Source organism: Neolamprologus multifasciatus, chromosome 5 (assembly GCF_963576455.1).
Source record: "Neolamprologus multifasciatus chromosome 5, fNeoMul1.2, whole genome shotgun sequence".
Taxonomy (NCBI): Eukaryota; Metazoa; Chordata; class Actinopteri; order Cichliformes; family Cichlidae; genus Neolamprologus; species Neolamprologus multifasciatus.
The window spans coordinates 8,073,282-8,095,024 of NC_140443.1; the positions used below are offsets into that span (position 1 = coordinate 8,073,282).

Sequence of the window (21,743 nt, forward strand, 5' to 3'; positions counted from 1 at the left end):
AACAGTGTGTGTGTGTGTGTGTGTGTGTGTGTGTATACACAAGTTCATGTTGCTGAAATGTGTGCTTTAAATCTAGTATTTTCTCTCGTTGTCATAGGTTTTGGTTAAACAAAAACTAAACCTGGCATTCATTTCTAGGTGAATAATTACTTACAGCATAACTGCAACTACAACGAAGTTACATAAAGTAGAAATAGACTGCTTCACTGTTATTATTTTCCAGTACTTTAAATGCGCCTATGTTATGTTCTTTGCCAGACGGTTTCTTATACTTATATGTTAAAACAACAGAAAAAAGTAAAAGTGTCACGCTACGGCAGTCCTGTCGTCCTATTGTGTCCGTATGGGCGCGGTTTATTGCGCAGGGCAGGGCAAGGTGCGCTTTCTTCAGACTGCACGTTCGGTGGCTGTCGAATTTCACTTATCTCCCGCGGAGCCGTCGGGACATTTAGCAAAATGTCGAAAGGAAACCCGTTAAAATCTGTCATTTCCATCGGGAATGTGGACGACACGTCACTTGCGATGCCGTCGGTTAACCGGAACCGAAGCGCACAGCAACGTGTCCTGGAGCAAGTTCAAAGTATGAAGCGGACAAAGTCGAGGTCCAGCACCAGCAGCAGGAGTGGATCTACTTCTTTGCCTCCAACAAGTAAGATCAGTCACGACACCCAGAGCACAGATACAGCTTTGGACGCTTAGGAGTATCAAGGAGGAGATCTTGGAGATTGTGAGCCTGAAAGTGAAAGAAAGCAGTTAAAAACGTTGACCCTGTCGTCTTCTTCAGGACTCAAAGGCTAGCGCGTAGAAAGCCATTCAAGAAACGTGTTTCCCCCGTTTGGGTTTCGCCGTTTAAGGTCTATACAGAACACAAAACCATCTCTCCTTAGTCCCTCAAGACGAAATTCATAACTTTTTATGTTCGAATATGAAGCCAACATAAACCGAAACTTCATATTAATATGCTAATCATTTGTATATGTTTTTGTTGATAATATTCTGTTTTTAATTACAGAGAAACTGTAGCTCAAGCTGAATAATACAATGCATCAAAGCAAAATGAAAAAATGACTTTTTGTTATGGTTATAACAAGAGAATCAGTCAAGCCTTGCTATTGGTTCTCCAAGTCTCTGGATTCTAATATTTTCTGAAAGATTACCTGATGCATAGTGTTTGATTGTGCTGGAGAGTACTCGACATCAGCTCAACGTCAGCTTTGAATTAAGATAGCATTTGATTTGTTGCATTTTTATGCTTATTCATCTGATCATTGAGCCCTTGTGTTCCATGGGTGCATCGTCAGGTCAGGAGAGGAGACCCCTTGCATCAGGATAGAATTTTTTTTAATAACTGATAAATTGCTTAAAGGCTTCAGTATTCTTGTTTCTATCCTGTTTTCCCCCCAGTAGTACTGAGAAGGCATTTAACCATAATTTAGGCTTTTTTGTTAACAAAATGTACTGGTTGTGCAACTGAATGTGCAGCATAAACTGCAAAAAAAATATATGTCACCTCTGATCTGTGTACTTTTAAATCATATCTACTACTACAAAAGAAAAGAAACAACACAAGCAAATCACATACCTGTGTTTAAAATATAAGAAACATTTTGAAATAAGAAAGATAGGTGTAAATTATTTAATTAAGTTATTATAGATGTTTTTGACATAGCTCAGCTTTACTATACCACAGGAAGTATGACAAATGTTCATTTACTATAAAAAGTGTGGGGAGGAAATAATATTTATTCACAATATAACATTTAACAAAGATTGGATTTTTATAAGAGACGCTACATAACCTAAATACAAGTCACAAACTGAGGATTCAGAGTATCGGTGCAATAGAAATGACAATAGAAGCCTGTATAGCTTTAAAGACAAACGTAAGACTGTTATGAAGCGCAAATACTGCAAAACTGACCTTACAGAGCTACAATAGGATGCACTTCAGAAATAATTTGAGTAATGTCAGAAAGCAAGTCCAGCACAACACAGTTTGCAGAGTGTGCACATAGAGGTCAGTAAACAAATGGACACTTGTTCAGCAGCCTAACTAACAAACAGAGTGCAATCAGTTATGTGGGTGTTATGAGGAAAGGCGTAATAGAGCTAAAAGAGAGAGCGCGGTGAAGCTTTCTTTCAGGAAGAAACCAAAAGTTAGTGGATGTCACATGTGTAGTGTTGCTTTCTCACAGAATTTAATATATGGATTCATAAAATGAGAGTTCCAGTGTGACCGTTACATGTTTAAAGACAAGAACCCTTACAGACGCTGATATATTTATGCTCCCACTTAAGGCCTCTGCTTTCTACTAGGCTGAAGTGTTGTCTAACTTTTATTTCCTTTCCTTCTTTTTTCTATCAGCACGGTAAATTTATGCATAAACACTACATCAGATATGCCGACAGAAAAAAAGAAGTTTAACTTTTTTTGCTAAAGGCAAATGCTGTAAATTAGTGATCATAAATCAGGGGATTATTGTACTGTTTTACAGCTTAATAATGTCTACATTTCTCCTCAGGCCCTACGTATGACTCTGTGTTTGAAGAAATTCCAAAATCACCGCAGAGCACAAATGGAATTACGCTTCTTAAGAATGCCTACTCTAGAAATGTAAGATTATGAATATCTTTTTTTTTCTCACTATTTGTAAACACAAATATTTTGTGGCATTTAGGAATGATTCCTGACATTTTCGGAATTGTGGCAAAAAACTACCAAAAGACATTATTTATATTAAAGCCTTATTTTAGACTGTATTAAATTTAAAAAATACCACATACATTATAACATCTTCTTTTATTAGTATTATTATTATTATTGTTTTCGTTGTTTAATTAGTGACGCTATTATCAATTTTTATTTTATATTTTTAAAAAAATAAAGGAATTCTTAAATCAACCATCAGATAGTGGGTGAATGAAATATTCCACTGACACACATTGTGGGACTTGTTGAGAACGAAATTGTGTAACAATGGTCAATCATTAACCCTTTGAGGGTTGGATTCAAAATCACACATCAAGTTTAATCTTGTTTCCTTATTTTTTCCACATGTATTTTTGGAATCATTCAAGAGTCAGAATATTTTTAGAGACAAGTCCTGTGGGGTAATTTTAGCTCGACACCCAAACCTTCTAAAATCTTACCTGCATTGCTATTTTTGAGAAGTACTGATTTATTGTTATTTTATTATTTTATTTCTTTTATGTATATGTATAGATGTAGCTATCTATCTTTGTAAATACAAGGTTTGAATAGAAAACGTGAAGACACAAAAATTGTTTTCAGATCCTTCCAGAGGCTCCTCCCACAAAAATCGATTTAACAGCTTGCCAGGCATTACACCACAGGGTTGCAAACCAAAACGCTCTTTCACAGTTTGATTTGCTCCATGCGAGTCTCAGTGCTGGTAAAAGAAGTCTTCGTGACACAGTAATATATTTGATTGCAAACACATGTATCTTTTTTGTGGCTCTGCAGCTCAGCTATGAGAAAAACAGTACCCAGCAAAAAGCCAACATCTCCCAGGGATCCAGTGCGAACAGATACACAGTATCTTCTGCCTATCAATATAAGAGTCACTATGCCCCTGTTGGGCCTATGGGAGTCGGTCAGAGCAACAGCAGCCGCAGCGAGCCCAATATGGTATTGCATCAGCGCACTGTGCCATCACGTTCGGGCCCAACAAAGAGAATCCAAACCATGAAGACTGGTGCCAGCAGGTCACAAAGAGCCACCAGCCAGTTTATAGCGAAGACCACGGTACCCCCACCGCAGTGTGCTGCAAACGGTTTGACTAAAGCAAACAATCAGTTCATATACAGTCGAATAGACACAGTTAAATCCCCAAAGCCGACCGTTACCGAGCCTTCATTCAAAAGCAAAATGGATTCTGGGTGAGGCGGAAAATACAGTTTATCATTTCCTAAATTTCACATTTAAATTTTATGTTATGATTAAACAAAATTGCTAATAAAAAAACAAATATCTAAATATTTTTTTTCACAGCTCCAATGGAAATACCAAAATTGATAAAGCTGATATTACTATGAAGGAGGCTGTGGACTATCTAGCCAGTGATGAGGAGACGTATCAGCACTGTGGAGCTTCCTGCATCCAGCACAACACTTTTATTGACGACAAAGCTAAAGAGGAGGTAGCTTACCTCATTCTTAATATGTTCATATGTTTTTATCTTATCTTGCTGTGGTGTTGGAATGCTTATCATTTCCTCCTAAGTGTAACCTGGATCAGTATTGCTTTTATGAGACATAGCAAATGACAAAGGTGAAGGAAATACATTGAATATGAATCACTTGTGTTACAGTAAAAAGCACCTTCAGCTGACTTTTGTGATGCGGTGCTATATAAATAATCTTTTATTTGATATTCTAAAAAAATTGCAACTGGCATATTACCAAAACCAGTTAAACTTAAAATCCTTCAGATTTCAGTCATAATTTATTCAGTGACGCTTTATTGGATTTGTAGTAGCAGTTTCCAATTACAGCAAATATTGAGTAGCTGCTAAGTTATACCATTGTTAAAAATGTACTTCATGCTCTTTAATAATGCAATCATTTTATATTAAGCTTCACATGGATTCAACACTAAATGATCACTTGAACAAAAATCATTTTCTTTCTAATAAAAAAATGATTCCAAGCTGCACTTATCCTGAAGTCATGTGTTCCCACAGGTCTTAAAGCTTAATGGCATTCCTCCGTTGGTGAATCTGCTGCGCAGCCCCAGTTTGCAAGTCACCTCTACAGTCTCAGCTGCTCTTCGTAACTTGTCCTTCAAAAACGAGAAAAACAAAGAGGAGATACAGCGCTGCGGTGGCATCACGCAGGCTGCTGCTCTGCTTAAAGATGCAAACTCTTCAGAGCTACAGAAACAACTGACAGGTACATATTATCACACTGAAATATGCACCTCTATACAAACGGACACACACCTAACCAAACAAGTCTGACATGGAGCAACTGGTGTGTAGTATCACATAACAGTGTTTACATACTCATCAAGTTCTGGCACATTATATATGTTTACTGTTTTTCAGAGGAAACTACCCAAAGGGCTTTCATTTAGGTGCAGTTAAACAAAGATTCTGTAAATGTGTTGAAGAAGGAACAGTTAACTCTATGATTGCATCTGAATAACACGTAAAATAGTAAAACAGTTGAGAAAACAGCCAAAACCTAAACCTATAAAATCAGCATGAATTCTTTTATATTTTTGCGACAGGCAGTGATTGACTATTTCACTCAAAAAAATAACTCTTTGAATGAACATAAAAAAAATCATGGAAAGAATTTCCACGTAATTAAATTGCTTTATTTTAGCATTATGCAATTCTGTTATTCCAACTTGATGTACTTGAGTTGGACTAACTTGATTAATTAATGATGATTGAACTGTTTTACTACAGTTGAGTCCAACTTAATTTAATTGAGTTGATCCAACCCATGCAAATTACGTTAGTGCAATAAAAATGCTTAATCGTGATAGAAAGCCATTTATTAATGTGGAAATCCTTTCCATGATTATTTTACGTTCATTTAAATAGTTATTTTTTTTGGAGTGTTCAACAAAGTGTAACAAAGTCTAGAGTCTGGTTAACATAAAATGTTAAGGGATTTATAATAACTTGCACTCCTCTTATCTTTACCAGGGTTGCAGTGACGCTGGGGCCTAGCCCAGATGTGATAGGGTGGGAGTCAGAGTACTGGACAGGTCACCAGTCTATCACAGAGAGACAGACAACCATTTGCACTCATGTTCACAGATATTTTAGAAACTTCAATTAACGTAACTCTAATTTATGCATGACTTTAACTGTGGCAGGAAACCAGAGTACCCAGAGAGAGCCCACTGCAAACTTGGCCAAATTACAGATTTGAACCCAAGACCTTCTTGCTGCGAGGCAACAGTGCTAACCACCGTGCCACCGAGCTGTCAATCTAGACTTAAAAAAAAATAGGGAAACTATGATTACAAGGCTTTATATAGAATTTTCTGTACGTTTTTGTCCTTTACAGGTTAAACCGCAATAAATAGCAAAGGCATATATGTAGTGTGTGTATGGTTGTCTGTCTCTTCTAACCCTAGTGATTTTCCTGTGGTTTGAACTCTTGTGTGATCTTGTGAATTTTGTGAATACAGGCAACTAACCACTCTTACTAGATCGTATCATGTCATCTCAATAAGAACAAATTAAGTTGCTGGATTTTATGCAGATCCTACATGATTTAATTACGTTCACCACAGAAACATGAAAATATTTTGTTGACATTACAAGTTTGAATTTTGTAAATGTAACAACCACCCAATTTCATTTTTTTGAGTGTTGATTGACATTTTGATCTAACCGGTCATGTTTCCTTATCTTTCCAGGTCTTCTGTGGAATCTGTCTTCTGTAGACCATCTGAAGCCAGAGCTGTTGAAGAGTGCACTGCCTGTTTTAATGGAGCGTGTAATTCTTCCTTACACAACAGGTCCCAACCAGCTCATTGGGAACAGTAAAGATGCTGACATCTTTTTTCACACCACAGGATGTCTTAGGTAAGACGAATCATGTTCTAGCGGAGCATCACCAATGAATTCATTGCTTTTCCTTTACTGTTTGGTGTTTCTGAGCAGTAAATACATATCAAACAACCAGTAAAGTTTGCATTATCTAACAATCTTTTATAATTGTTTTCCTTAATTACTGAATTATTTTACTGGGTTATAATTAGGGATGGGTACCGGTGTCCGGTGCCATGATGGCACCGGTTCTGACATAAACGGTAGTAACCAGACCGAAAAGCAGCGCACATTTCGGTGCTTCATTTCGGTGCTTTTTTTTCCTGAGCTGTGACACACTTTGAATTCTAGCCAATCATTTTACGTTTCCGAGTGTAGCCGGTCTGGCCTTAAACTCTGATTGCCGTTAATTCTCTGCGTTGTGTTGTGCGAATGACCAGAGGAGTCAGCTCTCACCTTGCCAGCTGGATGGATTTATTCTATCAGAACTGTTAAAATAAAAACAAAACAGTACAGCGACTTCACTTCACTACTGGACTTCTGCATGAACACCTCTCCTCAGCGGGGCCTCTAGGCGACTGAGGTGCAACATCACAATAAATCCAATTAACAACCAATACTGCTAAAATGTATTTATAATCATATATAACAAACGAAAATGCACTGCATCGTGAACATATAGTGACAATTACCTCATCAACAAAATTATACTTTAGGGAGACTTCATTTACCAGTGGCAATTTTACATATTTTTTTAGTTACATGCATCTAAGAGCAAGTTGAAACAGTGAACATAAATCACAAACAAAAGATATAACCAATTCACATGACACAAAAATAAAAGAGGGAGCTCACATACCTGTTAAAATAAAAACAAAACAGTACAGCGACTTCACTTCACTACTGGACTTCTGCATGAACACCTTCAAGGGAGAGAGAAGGATAGCGGACCACATGTGAAGCCACGTGCATGCTCCTATGCTCTCATCTGAGATTAGCTAACTAGCATGTTACAATAAAGTGCTGTACTCGACAGAAAAACTAATTTACACTAAAACATCAAACAGAACTGTGAGACAAAATGCACAAAGAGGACGAGCAGTGTTTGAATTACTTTTAGTTACTTTAACTGTGTTTATTCGCTCTGTAACTGAGAACACTAGCGTACGCTCACCTCTCCTCAGCGGGGCCTCTAGGCGACTGAGGAAAATAGCGCGCAGCTACAGGAAGTGACTTCGCGGGAAGTCAAAGGTCACACAAACAAAATAAAAGCTCCCAAAATATAAATACAGAAAATAAACATATATAAATAAACACATATACATAACCAATACTGACAAAGCAAGATAACACTGCAGGATGGATCTTTGGTGAAATATAAATTATTTTTTAATACACCCGTTACATCCACCCCTCCTAGATTTCACCAAAATCCAGAACAGTCAGGTGAACAATCTAATCGGAACACAGGGACAAATCTACAGAATTTATGGCTCCTGGGCACGGGTTTAAACCTCCGAGCTATAAGCTCTAGTCTCAGCTGTATAAGCCACCTACCAGATAGGTTCAGAAAGAGCATGAGGGTGATCAGGCCTCAGCCTTTCTTAGATCAGTGTGATGCCATTTACACCACACACATTCCCGGCCATCCACACACATCAATACCTTAAAAACACACTATGTATTTAATTGTGCCATAATGATACTGTCCCCTAGAATCAAAATACAGAAAGATCTCTAAACACCTGGGTTTACTTAAAACAGCGTAAGAAGAGACTGAGACCTTCTGCTAACTGAATTTGCCAAACGCTTAAAGCCAAAAGGCTTTTGAACCATGGACTCAATGAGTCGATTAACTCTTTTACTGACTCGGCCGGCTCGCGTCATGACAACGTTGTCCGGGCCTGCCCGTGGCTGTCCTTGTGGACCCACATCATGACACACATCCGTTGGAGGCATCTGCGCGTCGGCGACATGCACTGGGGCTACTGGTAGGGGCTTGGTGTGTGCATCACGATCTGTGTATGATGGATGCGAGTGAGTGAGTGCAGTTTCTGAAAATGTATCTAACACAGACGGGGAGTCTAAGTCAGGTTCTGCTACCAAACTGTCCAAGTCTGTGTCTCTGTCTGGGCAGTCCTCTCCCATCAGGGAACACTGGGTTGAATCCCCTGCAACCACCTCTGGAGCTTGTTGACTTGTCTTGCCCAATCCTGAGAGTCCCTCACTCAGGGTCTCCTGACTCTCATCATCATCTGAGTTGATCCAAGCACTGGTCCTGTCCTCTGCGGTCTCCTCATCCAAGGAATCTAACTGGTCTGACGCACATGACCATCCCTCTGATCCAGTGTCACACAGTTCAGCGGTCACTACTGGCAGGAAGCTGATATTTAAAACCAGGTTGCGATGTACCACCTTTATGTTGCCTCTGCCATCTTCCAACTTGTATGTGTGAGTCTGCAGATTTCTGTCTCTGACTGTGTACACTGTTGCATCCCACTTGTCAGCAAGTTTCTTCTTTCCTCTTTCACCCTTATTTGCAATGAGTACTCTGTCTCCTATGTTCAGATGAGTGCCCTTTACTTTTCTGTTATATCCTTTTGCCTGTTTGTCTTGTTCCTTGATGGCATGAGTCTGGGCAATCTTAGCTGCCTCATGAAGATGTGACATGAGTGTTTTCACATAACTTTTTTGATCCACAACTACAGGATCACAGAGCACCTGTTTAAACATCACATCAACGGGGAGCCTCGGGATGCGGCCAAACATGAGCTGAAATGGGGCAAAACCTGTGGTCTCATGTACAGTTGCATTATATGCAAATGTCAGACTCTGTATTTGTTGAGGCCACTTGTTCTTTTCTCTGAGGGGCAAGGACCTAAGCATGTTGCCAAGTGTCCTATTAAACCTCTCAGTCCCTCCATTTCCCATGGGATGGTATGCCGTAGTATGGGATTTGGAGACCCCCGAGAACTTGAGCAGTTCTGCCAAGAGCTCACTTTCAAAATTTGCCCCCTGATCGGAGTGAATCCGCTCAGGAAACCCATACACACAGAAAACATGGTCCCATAGTTTCTTAGCCACCTGTTTTGCAGTCTGGTTTGTGCAAGGGAAGGCATGGGCTAGCTTAGTGAAATGATCCGTAAGGACAAGAACATCTACTGAGCGTAGCTTACTATCCTCCGCACTCCAAAAATCCAAACACACCAGCTCCATAGGAGCGGAGGTTCTGATGCTCTCAAGTGGGGCTCGAGCAGAGGGTTCTGGTGTTTTGGCCAGGATGCATCTTTGACAACATTTGACATACTCTTTTATATCAGACTCCATCTTCGGCCAAAAGAACCGTTGTCTTGCCAGATATAAAGTCTTCGCTTGCCCCTGATGTCCTGCAATATCATGGACACCATTCAATGCCTTTGCTCTGAGACTGTCAGGCAAAACAAACTGATGTCTCCTTTGTTTACCCAGGGGGTCCTTTGTGATCCGATAGAGAACTCCATTTTGGATCCTAAGCCTTTCCCACTGTTTAAATAACACCATGGCTTTCGCATCAAATCCTGCCCTTTCACGCCTGGAAGGTCGCCTTCTCCTTGTGACAAATGGTAAGATCTTTGAAATACTGGGATCAAGTTCCTGGCTATGCTGGAGTTCCTCTAGTGTGGACACAGGAAATGACTCCTGTCCTGGCAACACTAAGTCCTGAACTGACTGGAACAGTTCCACAGCCCTTGTTTCAGCAGCCAGATCCCACTCACTGTGAAAATCCAGGATTGCCTTAACATCCATAGCATCACACCCAGGCTGAAACGAGGGCGGCTGCAGTCTTGTGGTGCGGAAAGGTGGTGTGTCCACACGTTGACCTTGGACCTTCAAACGGAATGCATTTTGTATTCCCTCAGAACTGACACTCTCAGATTCAGCAAGGAGGTGACTGTACTGCTCTGTGATCAGCCTATGGCTGACTGTTGTTGCAAAGGGGTCTCTGCTGAGAGCATCAGCTACGACGTTCTTGGTACCAGGTATGTGCTTCAGATCAAATGCGTAAGGAGCAAGCTTGGACACCCAACGCTGCTCACAAGCATCAAGCTTTGGTTTTGTCATGATGTAGGTGAGAGGGTTGTTATCTGTCCACACTGTAAAGGGATGACCTCTTAGCCAGTGACTGAACTTCTCACACACACTCCATTTCAATGCCAAAAACTCTAGCCTGTGGGCTGGGTACTTTTTCTGTGAATTGCTCAGGGTCTTACTTGCAAAAGCAATTGGACGAGCTTTCTGCTGTCCAGCTGGTATTTGTGACAATACAGCACCGAGCCCATCTAATGAAGCATCAATGGACAATATCAAAGGCAAAGAAAAGTCTGGATGTGTAAGGACTACACAATTCAACAGCTTCTCTTTCAGATTAGACAGAGCTGCGTCACATTCATCTGTCCAGTCAGAGGGCTTCAGCTTTCTGTATACACCAGCATTGGTGCCTGTTTTAACTCTCCCTCTCCTCTTTTGTCCAGCAGTGAGGGCAAACAAAGGCTTGGCCATAGAGGAGCAGCTAGGGATGAAATGCTGATAGTAGAATATCATCCCCAGGAATGACTTAATCCTCTTAACTGACGGGGTGCAGCCATCATCCTCCATCAATTCAGCCTTTGTCATCTTTGCTATGACCTCAACCTTTGCTGGGTCCACAGCCACTCCATTGCCATCTATAATGTGGCCTAAAAACTTGACTGATGACCTCATTAAGTGGCATTTCTTAGGACTTAGTTTGAGGTTATGGATGCGCAAGCGCTGAAACACAGTCTCTAGCCGCTCCAAGGCCTCTTCTTCTGTCCGAGCAAATACAAGCAGATCGTCGAGATAGCACAGCAGACTACTGAAATTCAGATCCCCAAAAATACTGAGCATCATTCGCATGAATGAGGCGGGGCTGTTACAGAGTCCTTGGGGCATTCTGTTGTACTCAAACAATCCCATTGGGGTTGTAAATGCTGTGTATTTCTTGTCTTCCTCTGCCATAGGGATGTTATAAAATCCCGAGGTCAGATCCATGGTGCTGAAGTAGGTATTTCCACCCAATGCAGCAAGGCAGTCAGACTGGTGTGGCAGTGGGTGTGCATCTTTCAGGGTCCTTGCATTCAGCCATCTGAAGTCAGTGCAGATTCTTAAACTACCATCCTTTTTCCACACTAACACCAGTGGAGAGGCATACTCGCTCACGGACCTTCTGATGATTTCCTGTTCTTCCATTTCAAACAAAACTTGTCGCAGCTTTTGGTAATGTGCTGGAGGGACTCGGCGGTAAGGAAGGCGGAATGGCCTCTCATCAGTGAGCTTGATGCGGTGTACAAAGCCTTCGGCCTTGCCACAGTCATGTGTATGCTTGGAGAAAATGTCATTGTACTTCTCAAGCATTTTAACCAATTTCTCCTTCCCCCCTTGACCAACATGGCACAGGTCAATATCAATTTCACTGAGCCCAACGTGTTTTAGTCTCTGTTTAAGATCAGTGAGGTGGGCATCATCCTTCTCTTCCTCCTGCACAGATTTCTGGGGTCGACAGGTGCCCTGGAAAACTTCAAAATCCTCAACAGCAACACAAGGGGACACGTCAGCCAACTTACTGTTTCTTTTCAGGGTGACTGGTTTATCCAACAGGTTAGTGACCTTCATGGGAACCCACCTATCACCCCACAATGGCGTTATGATGCGGCCAACCATGATGTTACGTGGCATGGACTTTGATGAAGTGGCTTCAACAATCACTGTGCTCCCTGGTGACATAGAGACATTACTCGGCAGCTTGCCCCAGACTAGATGCTCTTGTCTTGCTAACAAGGTGACTGACTGCTGAAGCTTGACTGTGCCGATCTTGTCTGGGAGTTCTTCACCTCTCCATCGGGATGAATTAGCCATGAGGTCAAGAAACTGCTCACACTCTGGAGGACAACCGCCACCTGACACGAGGCGCCAATAGTCATTGGTTATTTTCAACTGATGCATGAGAAACCGGATGACATTCGTGCCAATGATTATATCATCACGTTGACCTGGCACTACAAGGATGGGAACAATACAGGTCTCTCCATACAGTTTCATTTCAACTTCATACATGCATTTGGGCTTGGTAAGTGTGCCACCACAGCCTACTAGCACTATTTCTTGAGGCAGGGGAGTGGGTTCTGGCAGTATATTCTCACTCAGCATACTCTGTTCTGCTTGCTCACTGAGTGTGCACGCCATGGAACCAGAGTCAAGCATACCCTGCATGTGATGTCTGTTATTAATGCTGACAGGAGTGTAAAACAGTTTGTCAAACGGGCCAACTCTCTGTGTGTTTTGTACTACCACCTTAACACCATCTGGTGCGGCTGCACATGCTTTAATGTAATGCTTTTCAACATCATCACTGCCGAGGGTTTCAACATCTGTGCCCACACATCCCCTCACCAAATGCGGGCCAGCTAGTTTAAAGGCTGGGTGTCATGAGGTTGGGAGGCAGGGTGCCTTTGAATAGGTGAGCGACGAGGGCAGTTTCTCTTAATATGGTTTGGCTCAAAGCATGCAAGGCATAGGTGTTTCTGCCTACAATGCGCAAGGGTAGAATGTTCAGGGGACTGGCATACTCTACAACATCTGGGTCGGGCCTGACCTGGAGGAAGCTGCTTGTCTGCAACCTGGTTATTCTGCGACAAAGCATGGTCAAAAAGGCTGATTAGTAATTTCAGGCAACTGTCGTTACAAGGGGCCTTTACTGTCTCATTTGATCCCGCCTGCACCTGTGTTTCTCCCAGGTGCATTGATGTCGCTAGACCATCAGCTGCAGGGGTCTGGATGTTAGCTTTAACTGGTGTGAGACACTTAGACCTGGGGAGCATACGCTCTTTCATCTCAAGCTGGTACCGATTCACATGCTCCTGAATCTCACTGGCTGTCCACTTATCTGGTGCCTTGAACTTGAAAACAGCAGCAAGGGTGGGATCAGGGCAGTACTTCACAAACATCATGGCTGCCTCCTGGCAGGGATCCTCCATGTGCCGTCCGAGCCTCTTCAGGCTTTCCTCTGCTGCATCAACTGCCTTATTCAGTCTGACCCAATATTCTACAGGAGTTTCTCCTGGCACTGGAACTGTGCTGTAGAAATCGGCCATAGGCATACACGAATATGTCATGTCACTGAAATGTTACCTCAGTATGTCATATATAACATTTGGATTCTCACAAGGTTTTAACGATGGGGTGCTTCTCAGAGTTATTCTTACAATGTCCTTAGCTTTGCCCATCAACTTGAACATTATTTCTTGGTACTGTTCCTGAAGGGGTGTTGCTCGCTTCTTGACATACATTCTCATCAGCTCCTCCCACTCACAGACTGTATGTTTATCCGACCCATCTCCTCTGAAGACTGGAGGCTCTCTCACATCTGACTGCAGGACTAGCCTTGCCCCAGTCAGGTTAAGGTAAGTGGGCTCACTGGGTGGCTGGCTTACACTGCTCTGAGCTTGTGCGGCCCCGTCATCCCTTTCCCCACATTCCTTTTTCAACTGATCCCTAATGGTCTGCCCCACCTGTTGCGCTATGTGTGTTATCAGGTCATTTAATGCTGGGTCTGCTGTGGCTGAAGGGTCTGAGAATGATTTACCTTTACCACTACTGGAAGATGTGCAACCAAGTATGCGAGTGGAACAGAAAGCTGGGGAGCCTGCACTACGAACTGGTGTACTAGGCAACCCCTCAATTACCCTCCCTCTTCCCATGGCAAAGCTGAACCCGTCACTTGAAACTTTTTCGTCATCCATTGTTCTAACATATGTACAATGCAAACAGCAGAATTAAATTTACCTTGTAAACAACAGTCCAAAAAAAAGGTGCAAGTGTTTCCTAGAACGCTTGGGATTTGTGTTCAAAGCTTACATTACATTGTCCATTACAGCAACCTCTGGTGGCCAAACTGATGTTGATCGCGTCTCCACGAACCACGATGAGCAAGTCTGAAGTGGTGTGGATCCGGGTCACGGCACCACTGTAGCCGGTCTGGCCTTAAACTCTGATTGCCATTAATTCTCTGCGTTGTGTTGTGCGAATGACCAGAGGAGTCAGCTCTCACCTTGCCAGCTGGATGGATTTATTCTATCAGAACTGTTAAAATAAAAACAAAACAGTACAGCGACTTCACTTCACTACTGGACTTCTGCATGAACACCTCTCCTCAGCGGGGCCTCTAGGCGACTGAGGTGCAACATCACAATAAATCCAATTAACAACCAATACTGCTAAAATGTATTTATAATCATATATAACAAACGAAAATGCACTGCATCGTGAACATATAGTGACAATTACCTCATCAACAAAATTATACTTTAGGGAGACTTCATTTACCAGTGGCAATTTTACATATTTTTTTAGTTACATGCATCTAAGAGCAAGTTGAAACAGTGAACATAAATCACAAACAAAAGATATAACCAATTCACATGACACAAAAATAAAAGAGGGAGCTCACATACCTGTTAAAATAAAAACAAAACAGTACAGCGACTTCACTTCACTACTGGACTTCTGCATGAACACCTTCAAGGGAGAGAGAAGGATAGCGGACCACATGTGAAGCCACGTGCATGCTCCTATGCTCTCATCTGAGATTAGCTAACTAGCATGTTACAATAAAGTGCTGTACTCGACAGAAAAACTAATTTACACTAAAACATCAAACAGAACTGTGAGACAAAATGCACAAAGGGGACGAGCAGTGTTTGAATTACTTTTAGTTACTTTAACTGTGTTTATTCGCTCTGTAACTGAGAACACTAGCGTACGCGCACCTCTCCTCAGCGGGGCCTCTAGGCGACTGAGGAAAATAGCACGCAGCTACAGGAAGTGACTTCGCGGGAAGTCAAAGGTCACACAAACAAAATAAAAGCTCCCAAAATATAAATACAGAAAATAAACATATATAAATAAACACATATACATAACCAATACTGACAATGCAAGATAACACTGCAGGATGGATCTTTGGTGAAATATAAATTATTTTTTAATACACCCGTTACACGAGGATAGTAGGCGGGCCCAGGTACGTACGTACTTTTAGAGCAGAGCTACAGATTAAAAATGCCCAAGGCGAAGCAGTCAAAAGTCTGGCTGTACTTCACAGCAAAATATGCAAACTCAGCAGCCTGCAACAAGTGCTTTAAGGTGATACTGTGATACTGTCAAAGGAGGTAACACCTCAAATCCGATGAAACACCTGGCGACGCATAGCGTTGTTTTTTTTTAAAGCAGAAAAATGCGCCGTATTTGATAGCTTGCTGCGAGACCTCACACCGAGCGCATCTCCTGCGGGTGTGGTGGTGACGGATGATGATGGCAGCAGCAGCCGTTCTTCTCTGCGTGAGTAGCTTCATGATGTTCGTGTGTAATTTACGTTCAGTAGGCTAACCACGTTATTACATTAATGCATGTAAGGTGAACTAGCAAACATCATCATAGCTACATGCGGCTGTCTTCTTGTTTGATGGCAGATACTCCCTTCACCCTGGCCAAAAAGGCTAAAATGACTAAAGAAAAAGTGGAAAACAGTTAAACATGAGGTTTTTGGACAAAGTTTGTTTTTGTTTAAGCACTGCTTCCAGCCAAGAGTGATGCCATATATGCCCTATAGCTGCAGAAAAGGCTAACATTGTTATCTTTTTACAAAAAAACAGCTGAACATGAGAGGTTTTTGGACCAATTTTGTGTTCTCCATTCTTTAAGCACCGGTTTGAGCACCGTTTAAGCACCGGCACCGTTTCAAAAGTACCAGTTTGGCACCGGTATCGGATAAAACCTAAACGATACCCATCCCTAGTTATAATGATCCAGCCTGCCTTGCATGAACAGTTCTGGCTGCTGAGGGTTGCTGGGACATCATCTTTGCACACCTTTGGCCCCTTAGTAACAACTGAACATTATTTAAACACTACAGCCTTATTGAGTATTGTTGTTCCATTGTTATAATGGATGCACACAAGGTAGTTTATTAACTCAAAAATCTGTTTGAGTCAATTTGAACATGTGTTTAAAAAATATGTATGAGTGTTTTTTTTAAGGTAAGCTAGCTTCTTTATCAGGGTTGCTCATTGGGGTTGCTGCTTTTGAAGGATTGTCTTGAGAGGTCTGTTGTAATTATTGGTAATACATTGTAATCTAATAACATAGAGTATGATAGGGTATCAGCTAAAAACATGACTCCAATCTAAAGCACCTGCCTGACTTCCTGTATTGTTCTACATTGCAGCTGTTTGTTTTCTGTTTTAATAATGACTGTACAGGATTAACATTGTTTACTTTTAAGGTAAGGTTCGATTGTTCTTAGATGTGATTTCTTTCAAGGGAATCTTGATACCTTTTCTGTGAGGCCTTGTGTAACTGCTTTAGTCTGACAGATAAACACAGTGGAGTACATACAGTGACTGAGTAAAGTATTTATATACTTTGCTTGTAGATGGGTTTGCCAACAGTATTTCTTACTCTGGGGTGTCTAATTAGCATGTATCTTGTGTTTTAATTTCAACAGAAACCTCAGCTGTTCTAAGCAAAGCTACAGACAGACAATGAGAAAATGTCGGAGTCTGATCGACTGTTTGGTCGCTTATATCAAAGCGTGTGTGCAAACAGGAAAACAAGATGATGAGGTAAACTGTGTGAAAAGCATTGTATATGTAAGTTTTGCATAACATGCTATAGAGAAAGCAGGGTAACTGCTGTGCTCAGCTTGTACATGTGCTTTTTAGAACCTAGAAAGTTCTCAAAAAGTGCTTATTATTTAAATCTGCATAATTACCTGCTCTAACTGACTTTCACATTTAGTGCCACAAAGTTTTGTTATGTAATCAAATGATCTTAAAGAACCATCTGTCGTTTTACAGTAATTTTCCATAATAACTCATGATGTAATTATTATAATTATTGAAAATCTGTCTCCATTATTCTATGTTTATTATTGTAGGGTTATAGTATAAAGCGCCTTGACGCAACTGTTTTGATTAGGTGCTATGTCAATAAAAATTCATTTGAATTCATCTTTTTTATTAGTTTACATTGCACGTTTCATGTCAGTGAACTCAATGAACTCTTATGCATGTCTGTTATCGTCTCTATGTTTTCCCCTGTTGAAATCAGTCAGTCGAAAACTGTGTGTGCATCCTGCACAATCTGACATTCCAGCTGGAGGCCGAGGCTCCTGAGCTGTTCATCAGGATCAATGCTTTGGGTAAAAACATATACGGGAGCAACAGCCAGGACAATATCAGTCCCATCGGTTGTTTCAGCACTCGGAGCAAATCACTAGAACGTGAGGTGAGAAAGACAAATGCACATATTAGAATGGATAAAGTCCTAAGTAGTACTTTTGAACTATCAGAAGTAGTTTAAAAAGTACCTACAAGTAGCTGTCAGTCTAGACAGAACCTGTTGTCCCTACCTTTCCCCTCTGCTGGAAGGGTGACAAATGATTTATTACTTGCGCCAACATTAAAGAAGTCATTATTAATTCCAGTGTTTGAAATTGACAGTGACAGTGGGAAACTTTCCAATCTGGCTCCTAAATGTCTGTGATAATTGTAACCTTATACTTCAGTCTGTTGCTCATTTGATAAAACTTTTAGAGCTGATTCAAAAAAAAACTGACATGTTCTTGTAAAAAAATAATAATAATAAACTAAGAGACAGAATCTTCTTCAAACATTATTTTGGGTTTGGATGTCAGTTTTTAAAGTCACATCACCTGAAAAGCATATTAGCACTTAAAGAACATACTTTTTTTTTTTAATCCTGAATAGAACTAAAAGCAAAGGTTTATTTATTCAAATAATTAATCAATAAGAGAAATACACTTAGCATACCGATCAAGTAAATTTAATTTTACCAGGTTCTATTAAATGTATTGTTTTACATTTTACTCATGCAACAAAATTACATGTAAAGTTGAAAAATTACTTAAAATCAATGTTTTTTTCAGTGTATTTGAAACTGATGCTTAGAAAATGGTTTATATCTCCATCTCACCATCTCAATAGTTATTAAAAAAATGTTTACTCAAAAAGCAAAAGACCACAGTTCTTAGACATGCACGGAAATGACTAATCCAATAGTCACAACAGAGACTGAGAAATCTTTTAATAGTCTTCAAATATCGTAAAGGCGTGTCCTCTTGGTACATCTCCAAACTTCTCTTTCACGGTTGGCTTATAACCCAAACAGACCTCTAAAATAAATCTTTTAACAATAAACAAAATTGTAGTAAACTTTTTGTAGAGTTGCTACATGATTTTTGGGGGTGGAGGGATGAATTGTTGTGTGGTGTACTTGACCCTGTGATGAAATGGCTTTTTTTCTGCATTTCTACTCATAATTTTTCCTTTAACTTGACATTGACATCTGTGATAAAATGTGCTGTATAAAAAAAAATCCAAATAGGCACATTAATAAGGAGAGCATGCAGGATGGGTTTCAACGTGTAGTACCGTATTGCAGCAGTCTCCAACTTTTTTTGCGCCACGAACCGGTTTATGCCCGACAATATTTTCACGGACCGGCCTTTAAGGTGTCGCGGATAAATACAACAAAATAAAACTAGTACCGGTACCGATAAAAAGAAAATTTATTCCTAACACACGTGAAAAGACCCAGGAAAACCGAGTTAATGATAAAAACGATAACAAAATAACGCTGAAAACCGATAAAAACCCTGAAAACTATACATTTCACACCTGAGCCTCAACTCTCGCGGCCCAGTACCAAACGACTCACGGACCGGTACCGGTCCGAGGCCCGGGGGTTGGGGACCGCTGCCGTATTGCATTCAATACCATCCCTTTTTTCTGAATTGCCCATATTTACTTCATGTTCCTGCAAAAATTGTTATGCACACTGTAAGTCTCCACTACTTAAAAACAAACACCTGCATTTAGAGATTAAAAAATGCTTTTTCAACTCATTTATGGAGGACAATTTAGTAGGCCAGAGATAGATAAAGATCTTGTTCTCTTTCTTGTCCAGTATCATTTTGACTTCCCAGTTATTGAAGAGTCACAACCTGCTGGGGCAAGCTGGCTGTTTCATTCCAAAACCCTGGAGAGTTACCTGTTTTTGCTTGGCTCTAGCCAGCGAGAAGAAACACGGGAAGCCTGTTGTGGAATATTGCAGAGTCTCACTGCACAGGAAGGCCTCGTAAGGAGAAATATGTTACAAATAGCTGTCTAACACTGATAAAATTTTCACTTGTCTTTTAAACTTAATTTTGGTTGCATCTACAGCTGTCATGTCATTTGCTGAGTTCAGAGGCTGATATGGGCTCTTGTATTCACAGGTCTCCAGGGCAATTGGTCAAACCATTGTACAGAAACTGAATGGGCTTCAGGTTATCAGTCCCCTCTTGAATTCAAAAAAAGTCAACCTGCAGAGGAGCACAGTGGATTTAATAGCCAACTTGACAAAGAATCCTGTCCTGCACAGTGCCATCAGTAAGAATTGGTTTTAATTCAAAATCTTTGTATTTGCCTTTATTGTGTACTTTATTCTAAATCTAAACAAAAGGCATTTTACTCTTAATTTTATCATCCTAAAACAATAGAATAGTCTTTACCGTGAAATTTATCATCCTGAAAAATCCTTTGCAGCTTTACAAATATTAGTTTGTGTTAAACAGTCAGTGGATTTTGTTTATCTTATCATTAAAGGTCGTAAAGGGCTTCCAGAGCTGCTGGTTATCCTCAGCAATGGCACCACAGGAGGGAATGAATCTGATGATACTCTTGCCATGGCCTGCCAGGCTGCCAGCTGCCTGTTTATGAAGAATCCCGAGATGAACAAGAACTTATTAAACAACAAGCTGATAAGCTCCCTGAACGATCTCAGCAAAAACATGTACGATTCTTTGTTTGACTGCAGAGAAGTTGGTGGTTTGTATATGACTTAAATAAATAAACAAACAGGTTTATTCAAGCTGTGAGGAATATCTATGATATGTTTGGAATTTGTTTTTGTAAAATGTACACGCCAAGTACGTGTGAATTTCATGCTTTCAATCCAGTTTAAACACTTCCTTCCCCTTCTCATAGATACTTCCCTAAATCCAGCAAAGCGTCTGCCCTGTTTCTCTGCAAACTTTGGTCAGACAAAGATTTACAAAGCTTCCTGAAACGGGTGAGTGCTAAGATCTGCCATGTTTGGGTGTGTCCTCCGATTATCTTACCTTAGACTCCACACCTCCCTCAGGTATTTGTGAGAATCCCATTTAGAGAGATTGAAGGATTAAAATGCCAGCTTAAAAAACGACTGAGACATGAGTGATGTAGCTGAGGAATCCCGCAGCTCAGGTTTTATAAATCACTTGGGGGACTTTGTTTGCACATGTTTGTTGTCAAGATAAATCATATTTTACCTTTGCCATTAAAGCAAATGAGGTTAATGTTTGAGTTGAATGCACCGCTTACTGTTAGACGATGGTATTGACCGATGCAGAACACTCATTTATATTTAACTATTTATCCTGCAGCAAGGGATGAGCAAGTCCTTATTTGTGAATGACATCACCATGGCGGTACAGCGGTCACTCCAAGTTGTTGATTAACAGCTTATCAGACCTCTGAAGTGAAGTAACTCACCTGCAATGTGTCTACACACCCACAGGACATAAAATCACAGAAGCAGAGTTGCAACAGTTCCCATTTCATCCATAAACTCTACATAGTGCATCCATGAACAAATCACTACATGATCTTTTATATGCTGTAAATTTCTGTTTCATTGTTGGAATATGGGTGAAAGTCTAGTACAATAAGAGCGAAAATGCCGAAAGTGCACACTTTTATTTGCTTTTCTCATTTTTAATGCTGTCATGTCATGTTTTTATATACAGTTTGTGTCCAAGCCTTCACTTTGGAACAATGAGCTTGCATAAATATATAGTGACACAATGCCTTGGCTTTCATCTTGCACTGAAATGTGTGTCATAGCATGTAATGCACATGTAAAAATTTTGACAATGCATAACATGACCAAATAAAAAAATAAATGATATTCTGTTAGCATGGCTGCTGTAGGACATTTGATGTATATCTCTATTTGTAAATACAACTTTTGCTGTTGGGATGTCCATCTATTTCATATGTAGGATTGCCATTTTGAAATTAGCTAGCTGTATTGAACACAGTACTGGTAATAAAG

At 40.6% G+C, this 21,743-nt stretch overlaps 1 protein-coding gene across 1 annotated transcript; it reads left to right on the forward strand.

The window, feature by feature from the left end:
- The first annotated feature begins 226 nt into the window (after nucleotides 1-226).
- On the forward strand, nucleotides 227-21,604 carry LOC146517994 (plakophilin-1-like). The gene is made up of 13 exons (XM_085161368.1): nucleotides 227-649; nucleotides 2,523-2,614; nucleotides 3,485-3,900; nucleotides 4,013-4,160; nucleotides 4,704-4,911; nucleotides 6,401-6,569; nucleotides 17,092-17,209; nucleotides 17,697-17,873; nucleotides 19,575-19,745; nucleotides 19,885-20,038; nucleotides 20,255-20,441; nucleotides 20,636-20,720; nucleotides 21,073-21,604. The coding sequence occupies exons 1-13, from the start codon at nucleotides 232-234 to the stop codon at nucleotides 21,145-21,147; spliced, it is 2,418 nt and encodes an 805-aa protein (XP_085017494.1). The 5' UTR covers nucleotides 227-231; the 3' UTR covers nucleotides 21,148-21,604.
- The last annotated feature ends 139 nt before the right edge of the window (nucleotides 21,605-21,743 follow it).